At 43.6% G+C, this 15,833-nt stretch overlaps 1 protein-coding gene across 3 annotated transcripts in view; it reads right to left on the bottom strand.

Moving 5' to 3' along the window:
- Window positions 1–15,833, bottom strand: part of DHRS7 (dehydrogenase/reductase 7) — a 35,293-nt gene that overhangs the window by 6,501 nt on the left and 12,959 nt on the right. The window contains exons 1-4 of one of the 3 annotated variants that reach the window (XM_037901162.2): window positions 14,240–14,285; window positions 12,073–12,225; window positions 6,180–6,286; window positions 4,807–5,046 (exon numbers count right to left, since the gene is read on the bottom strand). In XM_037901162.2, coding sequence (XP_037757090.1) covers window positions 4,807–5,046; window positions 6,180–6,286; window positions 12,073–12,225; window positions 14,240–14,270 — 531 coding nt within the window. In that variant the 5' untranslated portion in view covers window positions 14,271–14,285. Of the gene's footprint in view, window positions 1–4,806; window positions 5,047–6,179; window positions 6,287–12,072; window positions 12,226–14,239; window positions 14,286–15,833 lie in introns of those variants that run through there. The other 2 variants (XM_027827642.3, XM_043547869.1) reach the window with 2 other exon arrangements.

Genomic DNA, 15,833 nt, shown 5'->3' with positions numbered 1-15,833 from the left:
AAAGAAAGCCCAACATTTGAAAGTATAGAAACACACAGTTAGGCACCCAGCAACCCTAACACTGGCCCCTGGTGACACCCTCACTGGAGTGCATTTGGGGAGTGGAAGGATGGTGTTAGAACAGAAAGTGTTATCCATCCATACGCACTTTCAACTCAATGACCAAAAACATTAAGATGTTCTGCTCCTAATTGCAGTGCTAGTGTGCAAGAACTAGCAGCCTTTATGTCTAGCAAAGGCACCTATTTCAGAAGTTTTTGATTAGGCAGCATGCGAAGACATCACAAATCATTCTTTAGTGCAACTCCATGTGCCACCAGTTATACAAATGCCTAATTAGGGTGAATACCGAAGGCTGTCATTGCGCCATTGAGGCACCATGTGCTACCAATTATCAAATTAGGAATTTGTATGAAGAGCATACTGAAGTCCATCATTCTGCATTCTTTATTAAGACTCCATGTGCCACCAATTAAGAATCAACAAATACAAAACAATTACATGTAGACAAACTTCCTAGACCCAGATCAGGGCATTAAAGCCACTTCAAAAACCTAAGGTAAGGGTGCTCCTCTGCCATCATGTTAACTAGCATTATACATACAAGTCTTTACAAATACAGTGTCTTCAAGTTGAAGGTTTGTGCTTTTAAAGAATACAAACATCTTAAAATGTCTGTGATGTGACAAAAGGAGGATGGTAGTAGGGTGGTCAATGAATCAATACATTGACTCTTACAAGAGGATATCCACTAACCTATCCTGAATTTCTTAAAAGCCTTTGGTAAAAATTAAATAAATAAATACTACATCTTGTAGGATAAAGCCCTCTGCTTTGCAACCCTGTGGGAAGCTATATGAATAGCAGTTTGTAGAACCAGGCTCTAGCTGTGAAAGAAACAGAGGAAAGGCGACTTGAGGCTTGTTTTGCTATAGATTAAGGCTGTTGGAGTGCTTTAATTGGTCATTTCCATACTTTCAAATGTTAGATTAAGCTAAGATTAACTTTCAGTATCCTGGGGCTTTTTTTTTTTTTTTTTTTTTTTTAAAATAAATAGCCCAACCTTACCACCACTTGCAAAGTGCTCTACATCTAGGGACTAGATGACCTCCTGAGGTCTCTTCCAACCCTAATATTTTATGATTCTAGGAATTTAGAGAGCCTTGTGTGCACACATAGTGATATATACAATGGCTGAATTGTGTTTAGACAAAAAAGCATTCAGAATTGAGTTTACAAGACTACAGAAATGACCCTGGGGGAGGGTGTTCACGTTTATATGCTTTTTCTCTCAATGGACTTCCAGATCAGCTCTCCACAGTGTAGAAGTCAAAAGGTGAATTTTTAATTGAGAGCTCGAACCTCCACCTAGGATTTCAGTGGTAAGAGTTTTCAGTAACACCTGACAACTGTCTTGTGCCTCCTCACCAGAATTGGCCTCATTCTTTCATAGCTTATTGACGGGCTTATTATGCCAGCCCTTTGCTTTATAGTATTTCATACACTAAACAAATATCTGCTATGTGCACCTTCAAGTCAGGTGTTGAGTAAGGTGGTGCCATTTTACAAAGTCACTGACTAGAACAGTCACTGCAGTTTAAGTTGAAAACAAATCACACTTTAGCAGCAGTTCATAGAATAGTGTGGAAGGCAGATCATATCTAACCCCATAAAGTATACAAATTCAGATGCAACCCTTACAGACATTGTTTCTTGGTCTGTTGCTCTGAGAGCCTTCTACACTGGTGAAGATAAGCACACACATCCCCAATTTGTTGCAAGAAATGGTGAGAATAAAGGGCAGGATGCTGAAAGATACCAGGTACTTCATGAGGTGCCATGAGCCACAGATTCTCTTTGAAAGTCATGAAAGTGCTCAAAATTCAAAGGACTGGGCCCACAATTCTCTCAGTTATTCTAGCCCATAAACATGAATGTCAATTCCCTTCTTCACAAGGAGTTCCCATTGCCACTCATGGCTTTCTCCTTCAGATATATATATTTCAGCCAGTAAGGCTGTAGGTCTCATATGGGGATTATTTCTATTTCAAAATATAAATAAGGAAACCCCCATATCAAAGTGAACAGAGTGTACAGTAGACCCTCGGAATTACAAACGCCTTCGGAACTGAGGTTGTTCATAACCCTTTTATATTCACACCAATATAAAAAAAAAGCCTTGCAAGGAAACAGGGCTGTAATATAGTATGTCCTATAGCAACGGTTTCTGGGGGTTTTTTTTGAGGATTTCACTGTGCCCCTTGACATACAGCATTGCCAAAACCTATGATTTTATTAAGCCCCAGCTGCTGGAGTCAAGCAATTATTAGAAATAAATAGTTCTCTGAAACCATAAGGGCCAGAAAAAGCTTGAAAGGGGGCACCCTAAAGGCTCCAAAGCCAGAAGGCAAAGAATTTAAAAAACAAACAACAAACACACATACACCCCTCCCCCCCAAGTTCTTGTGATGTTTTGACCACTTATGGTTTTGCGCATAGGTGCGGACTTTTGTTTTTGCTAGTGACTGTTTCTGAAGGGGTGTGTGTGTTGGGGGAGGGAGGAAGTGTTCTGCCAGTTTGCGGGCAGGGGAGAGGCTATTTTCAGCCTATTTTAAACACTTCTTTTATATTCTAGTTATTGAATGTGTATTGTTGGTATCTTTACTGTTTTAATAATTAAGTTATGAACTACATAATTATATCATGAATTACAGTATATTAAAATCATTGCAATCACCTACAAGCTGTCTTCACTAACGTTGCAGTTTAAAGACATTACGTCTCACTGTAGCTTTCTGGATGAAACGGTCAGCAATCTTATTTGATATCTAGTTCCCTGATATGGTCTTGATGCACGTTAAGGACAGCTACATTATTCAGTTGCGTCTGTCCCATTGATGACTGGAGATAATTTTTAAGTCATTTGAAGCTGGAGAATGAGTGTTCCACAGTTCAGGATCATAGAGGCACAGTGTTTCCAGAGTACTGCAGATTTATGACTCCAAGATCTCTTTCTTGAAGGGCAACAGCTAATTTAGGCCCCATCATTTTATATGTATAGTGGGAATTATATTTTGCCCTGTGCATTACTTTGCATTTAACATGTAATTTCATCTGCCATTTTGTTGCCAAGGCACCCAGTTTTGTGCCATCACTTTGTAACTCTTCAGTCTGCTTTGGACTTAACTATCTGCAAATTTTGCCACCTCACTGTTTACCCCTTGTGACAAAGCTCTGTCCTTGCCTCCGTGGGTCCCGCATTTCCTGGCAGATTTCACTAGCCTCAGAGGCTCACTATGACCCTCCACGTAACCCTTCTCTCTCTAGAGACAAGGGTCACAGTCTACTGAGCCATTTTCATCATAAGCCAGTGAGGGAAGACAGGAGAAGTTACCCTGCCTTGCACAGTCTCTGTTGTCTCCCAGTCTCAGTGATTAATCAGGGAGCAAGGGGGGGGGGGTGGGAGAGCCCGGGCCCACCCTCTACTCCGGGCTCCAGCCCAGGGACCCTAATAGTATCAGCTATGGTAGCTGACCTTTTAGAAACAGAACATGTACAATTCCCTGGGCTACTTCCCCCACAGCAGCCCGCACTTCCTCAAGCTCCACTTCACTCTTACCTCAGGGCCTCCTTCCTTGTGCCTGATATGGTGTGTACTACTCAGTCTCTCCAACAGCACAACTTCCTCCTGCAGCTCCTGACATGCACACCCACCTGACTAACTGGGAGGCTTTTAACTAGTTTCAGCCATCCCCTGATTGGCTTCAGGTGTCCCAATCAACCGAGCCTTCTCCCTGCCTTCTGGAAAGTTCTTAATTGGCCCTAGGTGTCTTAATTGATCTGGAGCAGCTGCCCTTTCACTTATCCTGGTACCAGGGATTTGTTTAGCCTGGAGCTAATATCTCTATCTCCCACTACTTTTCTATAGACATCTGGCCTTGCCCTGTCACACCCTTTTAGAGATCATTTATGAATGGGTTGAACAGCACTGGTCCCAGTCCATGCCCTTGGGGATCACCACTATTTACTTCTCTTCATTCTGAAAATAGACTATTTATTCCTACCCTTTAGTTCCTTAGCTAGAGTGTCTGGCACTGCTTTCAGGATCATCTTATGATCCTTAACAAAAGGCTTATCATTAAATTATCTTAATCACCCTGCCTCTGTTTACAAAAAAGCTCCCTGTCCCAAGAGCAGAAGTTGTTAGCAGCATGGAACTCATCACATTCCACACTTAAGCTCTGGCTCATGGGTGCTGAGCACCCCTTATTCTCTCCCCCCCCCCATCCTCCATGAGTGCTTGAGCCCCAGAGCACCCACAGAGTCTGTGCCTATGATTTTGGGGGCCTAACTCATGGGTTTTGGATCCCAATACTACCATACTATTTCACCTAAAAACCCTGGGAAGACAGACAGGGAAAAAATGGTGATCTTATTTCAGTTGTAAATCTGTTAGACCTACCTGAGGCCCCTGCAGTCCCCACCAGCGAGTTGTTGGCTATCCAAAGAGGAAAGGACGGATGGAAAGGAGACACTTTTCCTGGTCACCAATTGTGCCCAGGTTTGGGAGGGGAGTGTTGTCTATAGCCAGCCCCTTCTGTTAATTCTGAGGAGCTTTAAAATACTTAGGCAGGGGCCCCACAATAAGCATACACTTCTGCAGCCAAGTCTCTCTCCTTGCTGGATGTTGGTTGGAATAAAAGCTTCAGCAAGGACTAGCTGCTCCAGCAATAAAGCTTCCTGGAGATACAAGGTCACTATGTTCCAAGACTGCTAGTTTAGCGAGCCAGATGGAATTTAGCTTACCTGGAGGGCATGCTTGCTGGCACAATATCCCGTGGCGAGGGGGGCTCCCATGATGCCCATTACACTGCTCACAGTTACAATCTTCCCCTTCTCCCTTTGGACCATGTGATTCAGGACATGTTTAGTTAAGGAGACTGTACCCAGGTAATTAAGTTCCATTATGGCAGCATAGACATCCACCTTCGTATCCACAAACAGGGAGCGCTGGGAACGTCCACCATTGTTCACCAAAATGTCAATCTTCAGAAAAGAAACAAATTAATACAAGTCTTAACCACCAACATTTTTTCCCTGAGGGAGCACGAGTCTTGCCCAGCTTTTCTCTCCCTAATATCGTCTAGCTTTTGTAGCATTGGGTCACTATTAGCTGCTGCAGGAGATGATGTTTTAGGCACTCTAGTGGCAGAAACCCACAACAATTAAGTCTAAGTTGAGGTTTGGCTAATTTTGGTGCTGGGTTAGCAAAAAAACTGACAAAAATAGCTCAATGTAACTATGCTGAGCAGTAGACCAGGTCCATTAGAGGAACACTTGTAGATGGAAACCACATAGCAGGATAGTTTAATATAAAAGAAGCCTATAATCTTGTAGCTAGTAACATCTAAGGCCCTGGTCCTGCAAGATGGTCCATGTGGGCTGACTCTTAGGTCTGCCCAGAGTTCCACTGGAGGAGACAGCACTGGGGGGTGGGGAGAGAAAGACAACTACAAAAACAGGACTGTAAAAGCATAAAATGACAAGGGGACTATGGGCACTATATAAAACTTCCCACTTTATTACACTGCCTGGATTTCAGATTATGTTTGAAGGGACAACCACAGAGCCAGGCATCTGGAGCAGAACACCTACGCACAGGAAAATATTTTATTTATCCCCCCCCCCATTCTTGATATGAACAGTCAGCTTTTGAGTTATGTACATTTCTGTTGTGCATGTTAGCTAGCACAAACAGATATTACTAACACTGCGACATGAAGCTCTCTGAATTTGCTTTCTTGTGTTCAACTTTCAGACCAATACACACCCAGTTATGGTTATTCCATTTTCAGTATGGATCTAGAAATGAGGTTATACAACCACAGATCAGGAACAATCAAATTAGATTCTTAGCTCCTTACTCAAGTTATTTGCTCATTGTTGTACCTGTGCAGAACCCCCACTGACGTCAATGGCATGCCCACAAGCAAACAATTGTAGGATCAAGGACTTGATATCCACACAAACATGTGTGCATACACACATAAACATACAAAATGGGTAGGTAACTTTGGTTTTGTTTTTATTTTCATTAATTCAGAAAAGAATAAAGGTGGAGGGATGGGGGTGGTTGTAAACTGGGGGGGGGAGAAGGACAGCCCAAAAATTCAACTCACTCTGCCAAAATGCTGAAGAACGATTTTAGTTGCAGTTTCATGGAAGCTTCTATCAGTCAAATCAAGGGGCAAAACAAGGATATCTTTACTGCTCAAGTTGGAGATCTCTAAAGTAAAAGAAAGTATTTAAAAGGAGCATTCCAGCCAAAACACCAACAAGGCACATTTAATTCCTGATATTTTAAAATAAGTAAATCCAACAGCCTCACCACCAACACAGCTTCCAAAAAGGAAATTCCATTAAGTGGGAAGGGAACAGATTTTGTTTTCTCAAACACAGAATCAGCTAATGGAATGCTATCATAACAACAGTACCAACACAAAGTACTCTTATTAAATGAAATGGGTTTGTGTATCTTGAACATACCAACACACTCTAGTCTACAAGGCATTTACACATTCCTTATAACCACTGCAATATGGCTTTTTAAATTAGGATTTTAACCAAGGCCTTCAGAAGCACAGAGTATCAGGATCCTTCACATTTTGCCTGTAGGTTAAACTGTTCAGCTGTGTGCATTCCTGAGAGCATGCAGGGTATTGTCCTTTCCATGACAGCCAGGGGGCGGTAATGGCCAACCTACATACACAATACCTGAGCCAGAAGCAGGAGAACCTTGAATATGGTTAATGCTATTGGACTACAGAAACAGCTCCTAAAGGCAGAAAAAGGATTAAAATAAAATTTGTAAGTGTAGGTACATTATTTGGGTGTTAAACAAATGAAAGACACTAAGCCCTGGTCTACACTATGAGTTTAGGTCGAATTTAGCAGCGTTAAGTCGATTTAACCCTGAACCCGTCCACATGACGAAGCCAGTTTTGTCAACTTAATGGGCTCTTAAAATCTTTTTTGTACTCCTTCCGAGGGGGATTAGCACTAAAAATCGACATTGCTTGGTCGACTTTGGGGTAGTGTGGATGCAATTCTATGGTATTGGCCTCCGGGAGCTATCCCAGAGTGCTCCATTGTGACCGCTCTGGACAGCGCTTTCAGCTCAGATGCACTAGTCAGGTACACAGGAAAAGCCCCAGGAGCTTTTGAATTTCATTTTCTGTTTGGCCAGCATGGCAAGCTCATCAGCACAGGTAACCATGCAGTCCCAGAATCACAAAAGAGCTCCAGCATGGACCGAACAGGAGGAACTGGATCTGATCGCTGTATGGGGAGACGAATCCGTGCTACCAGAACTCCGTTCCAAAAGATGTAACGCCAATATATATGCCAAAATCTCCAAGGGCAAATGCGAGGTGTTTACAATGCTCACAACTGCAACAGTGATCGGAGCTGGCTCCCGCTTCCCGTGCTCTGGCATATGCATGGGTAATCCAGGAAAAAGGGCAAGAAATGTTTGTCTGTTGTTGCTTTCATGGAGGGAGGGAGGGAATGGTCACTGACGACATACCCAAAACCACCCGTGGCTACCTTGTCCATTATCTCAATTTTTTTTTTTAATTAAGAACGAATGCATGGTTTCAAAACAATAGTTACTTTATTTCAAAGCGGGGAGGGTGGTTGGCTGACAGGGAATTAAAATCAACAAAGGGGGCAGGTTTGCATCAAGGAGAAATACACAAACTGTCACACTGTAGCCTGGCCAGTCATGAAACTGGTTTTCAAAGTCTCTGTGATGCGCAGCGCGCCTTGCTGTGCTCTTCTAATCAGTATCTGGCTGCTCAAAATCGGACGCCAGGCAATCTGCCTCAACCTCCCACCCTGCCATAAACGTCTGCCCCTTACTCTCACAGATATTATGGAGCACACAGCAAGCAGCAATAACAATGGGAATGTTGGTTACACTGAGGTCTGACCAACAGCGCCAGTGAGCTTTTAAACATCCAAAGGCACATTCTACCACCATTCTGCACTTGCTCAGCCTATAGTTGAACTGCTCCTTACTACTGTCCAGGCTTCATGAGCCATGGGAGCAAGGGGTAGGCGCGACTGCGCAGTGCTGCTGGCTGGGAGAGCAGCCTGAGGCAGAAGCCTCCTGCTCGCAGGAGATCAGGATAGCAGAGTTGAGCGGAAGCGGTGGAGCTAGCAAGACACCGTTGATGAGGATGGCTAGCAGTCCTACTGCACTGTCTCCTGCAGAGTTGCAGCAGATCAGGATAGCAGAGTTGCAGCAGAAGTGGTGGAGCCGTTCACCATTGATGCGAAGGCACCCAGGAGCTGCTGCTATGTGGCCAAGGCAAAAGAGCAGGAGCCCTGGAGTTGTTACATGTGGAACGTACGGCTGAAAGATTTCTTCACCAGCGACAAAGGACAGGAATATCTAAAAAGGCCCGCACATTTCCCAGAGTCACTACCCTTGATAACAGAACGTCAGTGATTCCATTGGCTACTTGGATCACAGCAGCCCCCACAGTAGTCTTGCCCGCAACAGCAGTAGTGACAGTGAGCTGAGCGGGCTCCCACTTGCAGTGCTATGGCGGCTGCATGCTTAACCCAGGAAAAAAGCTGCGAAACGATCCTCTGTGAAAGCAACGGCAGACAGAGGGAGGGAGGGGCGACTGACAACATGTACCCAAAACCACCCGCGACAATGTTTTTGCCCTATCAGGCATTGGGAGCTCAACCCAGAATTCCAATACCCTCAGTGTACCGCTCCGAAAATCGACGCTAGCCAGAGTACTGTGGACGCACTCCGCCGACTTACTGCGCTTACTGGGGACACACACAATCGACTGTATAAAACTGCTTCCAAAAAATCAACTTCTATAAAAATCGACCTAATTTTGTAGTGTAGACATACCCTTAGTGTTCTGTCTTTTTAAGCTGAACATTAATTTTTTTTTTTTTTTAAATGTTTTATAGTCATGAAAAATTAAGGCACAGTGGAAAATTCACAAGCGTAACCACTAGAGCGTGCTCATGCGTTTCATAGGGAGTAAGGCCTCAGTCACATGGCAAGCTAGTGTACAGCAAGCTGATACACAGTAGATTCACACCTGGGCTTGCCACACATTAATTTGACATGTGGGCAAGCCCTCAGATATTAAGCGTTACTTCTAAGTTTTACAAAGAGAGAGAGAGAGAGAGAGACACACACACACAAAAACGAACATTAAGGCCACTTGAGATCAAATCCCAGTAAACTTGTAAGGTTAATTGACAAGAACCAGAGAGTCAGGGAAGGTTAGTGTGACTTCAGTGGCTATTTTTAATGCCCTCTGCCTGGGAAACATGTGAATGATCTTAAGTACTTCCCACAAGAATAAGAAAAGCATCAGAAGGCCATGCAGTGCTCCAAGACATCCTATCACAATCTTATCACTAATGAACCACATAGGCCTTACTGCGAAGGCCAGACAGTATATTTTCTGAAGACAGGTTCTTTTCCTTTCAAAAGGAGAGAAAGGAAGCATGTAAACACAAAAACCTCAACTATTTTTGTAAGAGTTTTAGTTGGCAAACCAAGTACTAAGCAAACGGCATAGACGTTCAGTAACAAACTGGCTTCCCTCTTATACATTAAGACATGGTTCCATCCTCAAAAGTGGTTTTGTTTGTCTCAGTTTCCACAGCAAGTGCACTCAGATTATATAGCTTAAAATCTGTGCTGGCAACTTTCTGCTTTTATTTCAGCAGCAGAAAAATTTAGTGTAAAGCTAGCCAGAGTTTGTTCCATGCCAATCACAGATCCCAAAACTTCTAAGCCCGCCCTGCCATTCTGAGCAGTTTCATCAACTTGAGCCAGAGAATCCACACTCTTCGGGAGAGGGCAGGGGATGGACCCTATAGACACCACCTCTCCTCCTGGACCAATCCCCAGTCCCACACTGTCAAGCTGCCGTTTCTTTTGTTAACGGTACTTTTTTATGGTAAAGCAGAACGCCTGCGTTTGTTAATTTCTTCTTGTTATGAAGAAGGATTTGAGGAGGCTTAAATGCATCTCATAAGATATTTTCACTATTGCATAATATGTCTGTTTATTACACTGTGTGCTCTTTAGAATGCTTTCAGGCTGATGAATATGTTAGCAAGGCCAAGTGCCACCAATTCCAAGTCTTCATGCTGCATGCATCAGCTTTTCTATTGTTTTGAACAACTGACCTTTCTCACAGTTGCACTGAGCTTGCTTCCTAAATAGTGGCTTGAGAGTCTTCTTCACACAGCAAAGGCAACAAAATTATTCCCTTCCCCCACATTTTAATGTCTATTTTTGTGTGTTTTAAGTGTTTTTAATTAGAGTCCACCTGGTAACTAATTCTCTTTCATCTTTGATTGTTTCTGGGCCATAACTACATTAATCTCTTTCTCCTTCCATCATCTGCACACTAGAAAGCAAGTAGAGGGCTACAGCAGGATTTGTTAATGATTACATTTATAGCAATCCAATATATGCAGGCTAGACTGACCTTGTTTCCACAATGCTGGGCAAATACTGTGTTGGACCTTGTCCCTGCCCCCAGCAAGTGTTTTTTCATTAGACCTAACCTTTGCCACAAATAAGGAGTCCCTACTTGTGCACCAGTATGCAGCAACCTCATTTTGTTGAGATTGAAGTCACTGCTGTTGGCATGTCATTCATCAATACCAGTAAAATATTCTGCAGGGTAAACGATTTCCTCAGGGACACCTGTGCAACCTTGCAGTTACCCTGTTCAAACATGTTGAAGGCAGACTGGACCCCTGAATGTTTCTGTTGTTTAGTGAGACCATGTCTACACAACAGGGACTATAGCAGCATAGTCTCACACTCATCTGTAACAGGGAGTCTGAGCTACTTACACCCACCAAGAAGTTTAGGTGCTATAAACAGGGGCAGACAAACTTTTTGGCCTGAGGACCACATCGGGTTCCTGAAATTGTATGGAGGGGCGGTTAGGGGAGGCTGTGCCTCTCCAAACAGCCAGGCATTGCCCTACCCCTGCCCCGTCTGACCCTCCTGCTTCTCACCCCCTGATGGCCCCTCCAGGACTCCTGCCCCTCCTGTTCCTTGATGGCCCCCCGGGGACCTGCTCTCGGTCCCCTGACCACCCCCAGGCCCCTCACCCCTAACTGCCCCCCCCCCATCCAACCCCTCTTCTCCTTACTGACTGCCCCCACCCAGGACACCTGCCCCCATTCCCCACCCTCTGATTGCCCTGACCCCTGTCCAAGCCCCCAACCACCCCCCAAACTCCCCTGCCCAACCCGCTCCCTACCCCCTTACAGCGCTGCCTACAGCGCCGGTGGCTGGCAGCATAGCTGCACCAGGACAGGTAGCTGCGCCGCACAACACAGAGCACGGGGTCAGGCCGAGCTCTGCAGCCCTGCCCCCCAGAGCATTGTGCCGCGCAACGGCACGACTCCGGGGGAGGGAGGGACAGCATCCCAGGCCAGGAGCTCAGGGGCTGGGTAGGACGGTCCCGCGGGCTGGATGTGGCCCGCAGGCTGTAGTTTGCCCACCTCTGTGCTATAAGATGGTACTGAAGATTACAAACTGCCACAAAGACAAGTTTAGCTGCATATCTTGGATGGCTCAATTATTGAGTAACTTTTACACTAAGAGCCTGCCAGAATTTCCACATGACCCCACCCTGTTGGCACAGTGCCTTGTGTTCCTTTTGAAATACCCTCTTATTTTCAAGAGAAAAAGGCCCAGACTGTTAAATTGCCTAAAATTGCAGATAAGTGCTTTTGACAATCCCACTAGGTGCCTACGCATGCATCTGCAACTTTAGCACCTAAACATTTTTCATTTACTGCTCCTGTAACATTGCATCCTTCAGCTGGAGCTTTCTAAAAATACACAAAACTCAAAGCAAAGCATCTAGGTTATAATAAATGTAAGTTCATAACTGCCTTTAATTATGAATGTATTCCTGTTGTATGGATTAAGTTTTTTTACAACACTTCTATAATGGCAAAAAGTCAGATCAATAATATGGAAGTTACTTTACTTACCAAGACACTTCTGTTTCACCCTTTCCAATTCATTCTCTCTTCTTGCAGAAAGCACAACTAGAGCCCCTATCTTTGCTAGCTGGTAAGCTAACTCTTCTCCAATTCCACTTGAGGCCCCTGTCACCCAGACGACCTTGTCAGGCAGTTCATTTTCTGTTGAAATGACCAAGAAAGCAGTTTATGAATCACTGTTGGCAGCGATTCAAATTTGCACAGTTTATACAGAAACATGGAACCTCACAATAGCATTATTATAAAGTCACTTGTCAGTGTATAACCAGCTATTAAGGTTACATGGCTAAGTGCTCAGAAGATCAAGAAGTTCCACAGTTAAAGGCACATGCAACCTTAATTTCACCCTTTTGCACATTACAGTGCAGTCTTTAAGTTATACAATCATACTATTTTTATACATATTTTCCCCTATAGTTTATCCCAACACACCCCAAACTCTGATTGTTAGCCATCTTTAGGAGACACACTCACACACCCTTCCTCCACCCATCCCAAAAAAAGAAACCTACATAATTAAATAATATTTGTTGAACCACCAAAGATATTGCATGTGTCCTCTCAGCATAGACACTTTTGTCCCCTCTTCCCTTTGCTGTTGAAAATTAATCTCCTCTCTCCTACTGGTCAGATTTCCCATCCCCCAGCTATTTAGGACTGATTCACTGCCACTGTTCAGCTGAGGCTAAAAAATATATATATATTCCCCTATATTATGGTTGTGACCATGGTCACTGAATAGGCCATACTGAGAATGCTCAATCAGGGCAAACAGCAAAGAATAGGGCAAAGGATCCCCCAAACTGGTGGTTTATTCTAATAATTAGCTCCAATTCCCTCCTTGTCACAATTTTCTACATGGGTAGCGGGTAACAGTCCAATCACCTTCATGCTTTCCTTGTGCGCCCTGGTCATATCAGCCTGATGAAACAAAGTTGTCATATCCTTACCCAACAACAGGCAAGATGGAAGTGTCATAATCACCCGGGCCCTAGTTATGACATTAAACTGGATGCAACCTAGTTATAATGTCATTGCCAATCAGAACACTGGCCGGAAGATGATCTCAATCACCAGGACAGGCATCCTCTGCCCATTTGGAATAGGATGAACTTCACACAGACATTCAAAGATAGACAGAAATTCCTCTATATCCTCAGTATCTTTGTAAATAGGACAAATCCTCTCCAAATTTTTGCTATTGAGATGAGATCGATTTCCAGGCTGTAGCAGATTCTTTTGTTCTCTCAGGACTTAGAGCTGGAGTGTGGCAGCTTCTACCTGCTTTCTATGTGCCTGTTCCAGCCTCCTTTGAGCAGCTTTTTCAATTTCAGCCTCTGCTAGATGTCGGTAGTAAGCTTTTTTGGCTCTCCTGTCAGCTTCTTCTGTAATCTTTTGCTTTTCCTGCAATCGAAGATCTGCCAGTTTTGCTTCATGCTCTAACTGCTATTTGTTTTTCACTGCTAGTGTTCTAACTGCTTCTATTGCAGCCACTGCATCTGGGACAGATGAAGATGGAGACCCTGCTTTCTGGTCACGGTCTTTTAAACAGATTTTTCAGGTCTTGATCTGAGAACATTTTCCTTAAAAGACAGCCCCTTTTGTGAGCACAACTCTTCAAGGGTTTTTCTGAAAGATCATCATATGAATGTGGCTCACTTGTAATTAATCTTTAACCTCTCAATATCAATTAACTTTTGACAAGTATGTGTTTCTGACCCAAAACCCAATTGACCTGTGGTAATGTATATCCTAACCAGACTACACCAAAGTGATCATGGTCTCTGGAGGGGCCACACTGAGAATGCTCAATCGGGGCAAATTGTGAAGAACAGGGCAGATGATCCCCCAAACTGGTGGTTTGTTCTAATAATTAGATTCACCAAGCCAGTAACAAAACAGCTTCTGTAATACCTAACTGGTCACTATGGAGCCAAAATACAGTTCCCTTTAAGCAATCCAGCCTTTGGCTCCCACCCAGTCAAGCCTACATAGTGAGGGTTATTTAAAGCCTTATTCACCAAGTTCTACCAGTCCCAAGAAATCAGACACCATATCCTCCAGATCAACTGATATTTCAGATCTCACCTAAATACATGCTTACGGCCAATTCTTATTAACTAAAAGAATATTTATTAAAAAGAAAAAAAGTTACCGTGGTTAAAAATTATTATATATACAGACATGAATAAAGTTCTTAGGTCAGTTCCATAGCAGAGATGGTGAACTGCTGATCTGTAAGAGTCCTTCCAAAATCAGTTCAATAGGTTATAGTCCAATAGGCAGTCCATGTGCACAGTTTGTTCAAATTCTTCCATGAAAAGTTGGAGGGATAATCCAGGACATACACGGAGACCTCAGTCTTGTGGCTTGAGTTTCCCCTGACAAAGTTTAAGCAGATCTGAGATAAAGGATGAGGCTCTAAAGTTTTTATAGCTGAAGCTCAGCTGACAAACCTCTTGGCAGAAAGTGACCACAGCAGGCATTCCTTGGACGATGAATAGGTAATTACATTGTTGCTTTGAAGTAAATCTCTTTCCTAGGCATACACTGATAACCAGTTGCATTGATTAGCATAAGGCAATTAACTTTTTACAGGTTCATAGGTAGCTTACTACAAACTTCAAAGAGAAATAAAGAATGATATTATTGCACCACAAGTTTCATCTAATTGTTAATATTCCCTTTTGATCTCTGAATCAATAGAATATAATAATGAAACATTACAGACAGAAACAGAAGTTTAGCATCTAAAAGTTTATTAGATCACATTGCTATACTTCTAACAGATCTAGGTAAACACAAATACAATTAGTATTCTCTTCTAGTTCTCCAACAATACAGAACTCCCATCTATTTAACATGGCTTTGATAACCATCTACACGGAATGGCCCTGGTTAACATTTCAATACTTTTCTAATGTCTTAAAGGTTGATTTTGGATCACTTAGCCTGCTGGCTGCTTATCCCTCACTGGCTCAGCGTCACAATGGTTTTGCATCTTGGCAAGTACATTTGGATCAATTTGGGTGTTGCTCTTCTGTGAAGAGCTTGGAATAGAATACTGTTGGAGACCAGTCATAGAACTGGTTTGTTCCAGTATGTGTTTTTGTTGAGAAGAACTTTTAATGGTTCATTTTTAAATGAGTGTTTTAAAATAAAGAATTACAATAGAATGGTGTTAATGGTTAGCTATTGTGCTCTGATACACAACATGCATGAGAAGTTGTGCAGCATAGCAGTATGTGTCAGCCAGCTAAGACATCCCTCTGGTGCAGTTTGGATTTTTTCCTGGAGTTTCATAGCTCCTGTATAAACACAAGGCCTCGATTTCATTTCACCAGTGGAAAAGGAGGAGATGGGAGAAATTTAGAGATCTGAACCACCATAGTTTAAGAGAGTGTTCACACTTCCCAGGGTAGGTTAGTCAGATGGAATTGTTCTTCATATTTAGACCAAGTGCAACAGTCACCTTAAATTGGCTATACTTATCCACTCTGAGGAGAGCACATTTCCCAATCCATGTTCATTCTCTAGAACAGAGGTGGACCGCGGGACTGTCCTACCCGGCCCCTGAGCTCCTGGCCTGGGAGGCTAGCCCGCGGCCCCTCCCCTGCTGTTCCCCCTCCCCCGCAGCCACACCGCACAGGCAGTGCTCTCAGTGGCGGGGCTACGCGCTCATGCAGGGCAGTGCGGCAGTGTGTCTGGCTCCAGCCGGGTGGCCCAGCTGCCAGACATGCTGCTCTGAG

This window comes from Chelonia mydas, chromosome 6, assembly GCF_015237465.2.
Source record: "Chelonia mydas isolate rCheMyd1 chromosome 6, rCheMyd1.pri.v2, whole genome shotgun sequence".
In the NCBI taxonomy this organism is placed as follows: domain Eukaryota; kingdom Metazoa; phylum Chordata; order Testudines; family Cheloniidae; genus Chelonia; species Chelonia mydas.
This window is presented reverse-complemented; position numbering and strand designations above follow the sequence as displayed.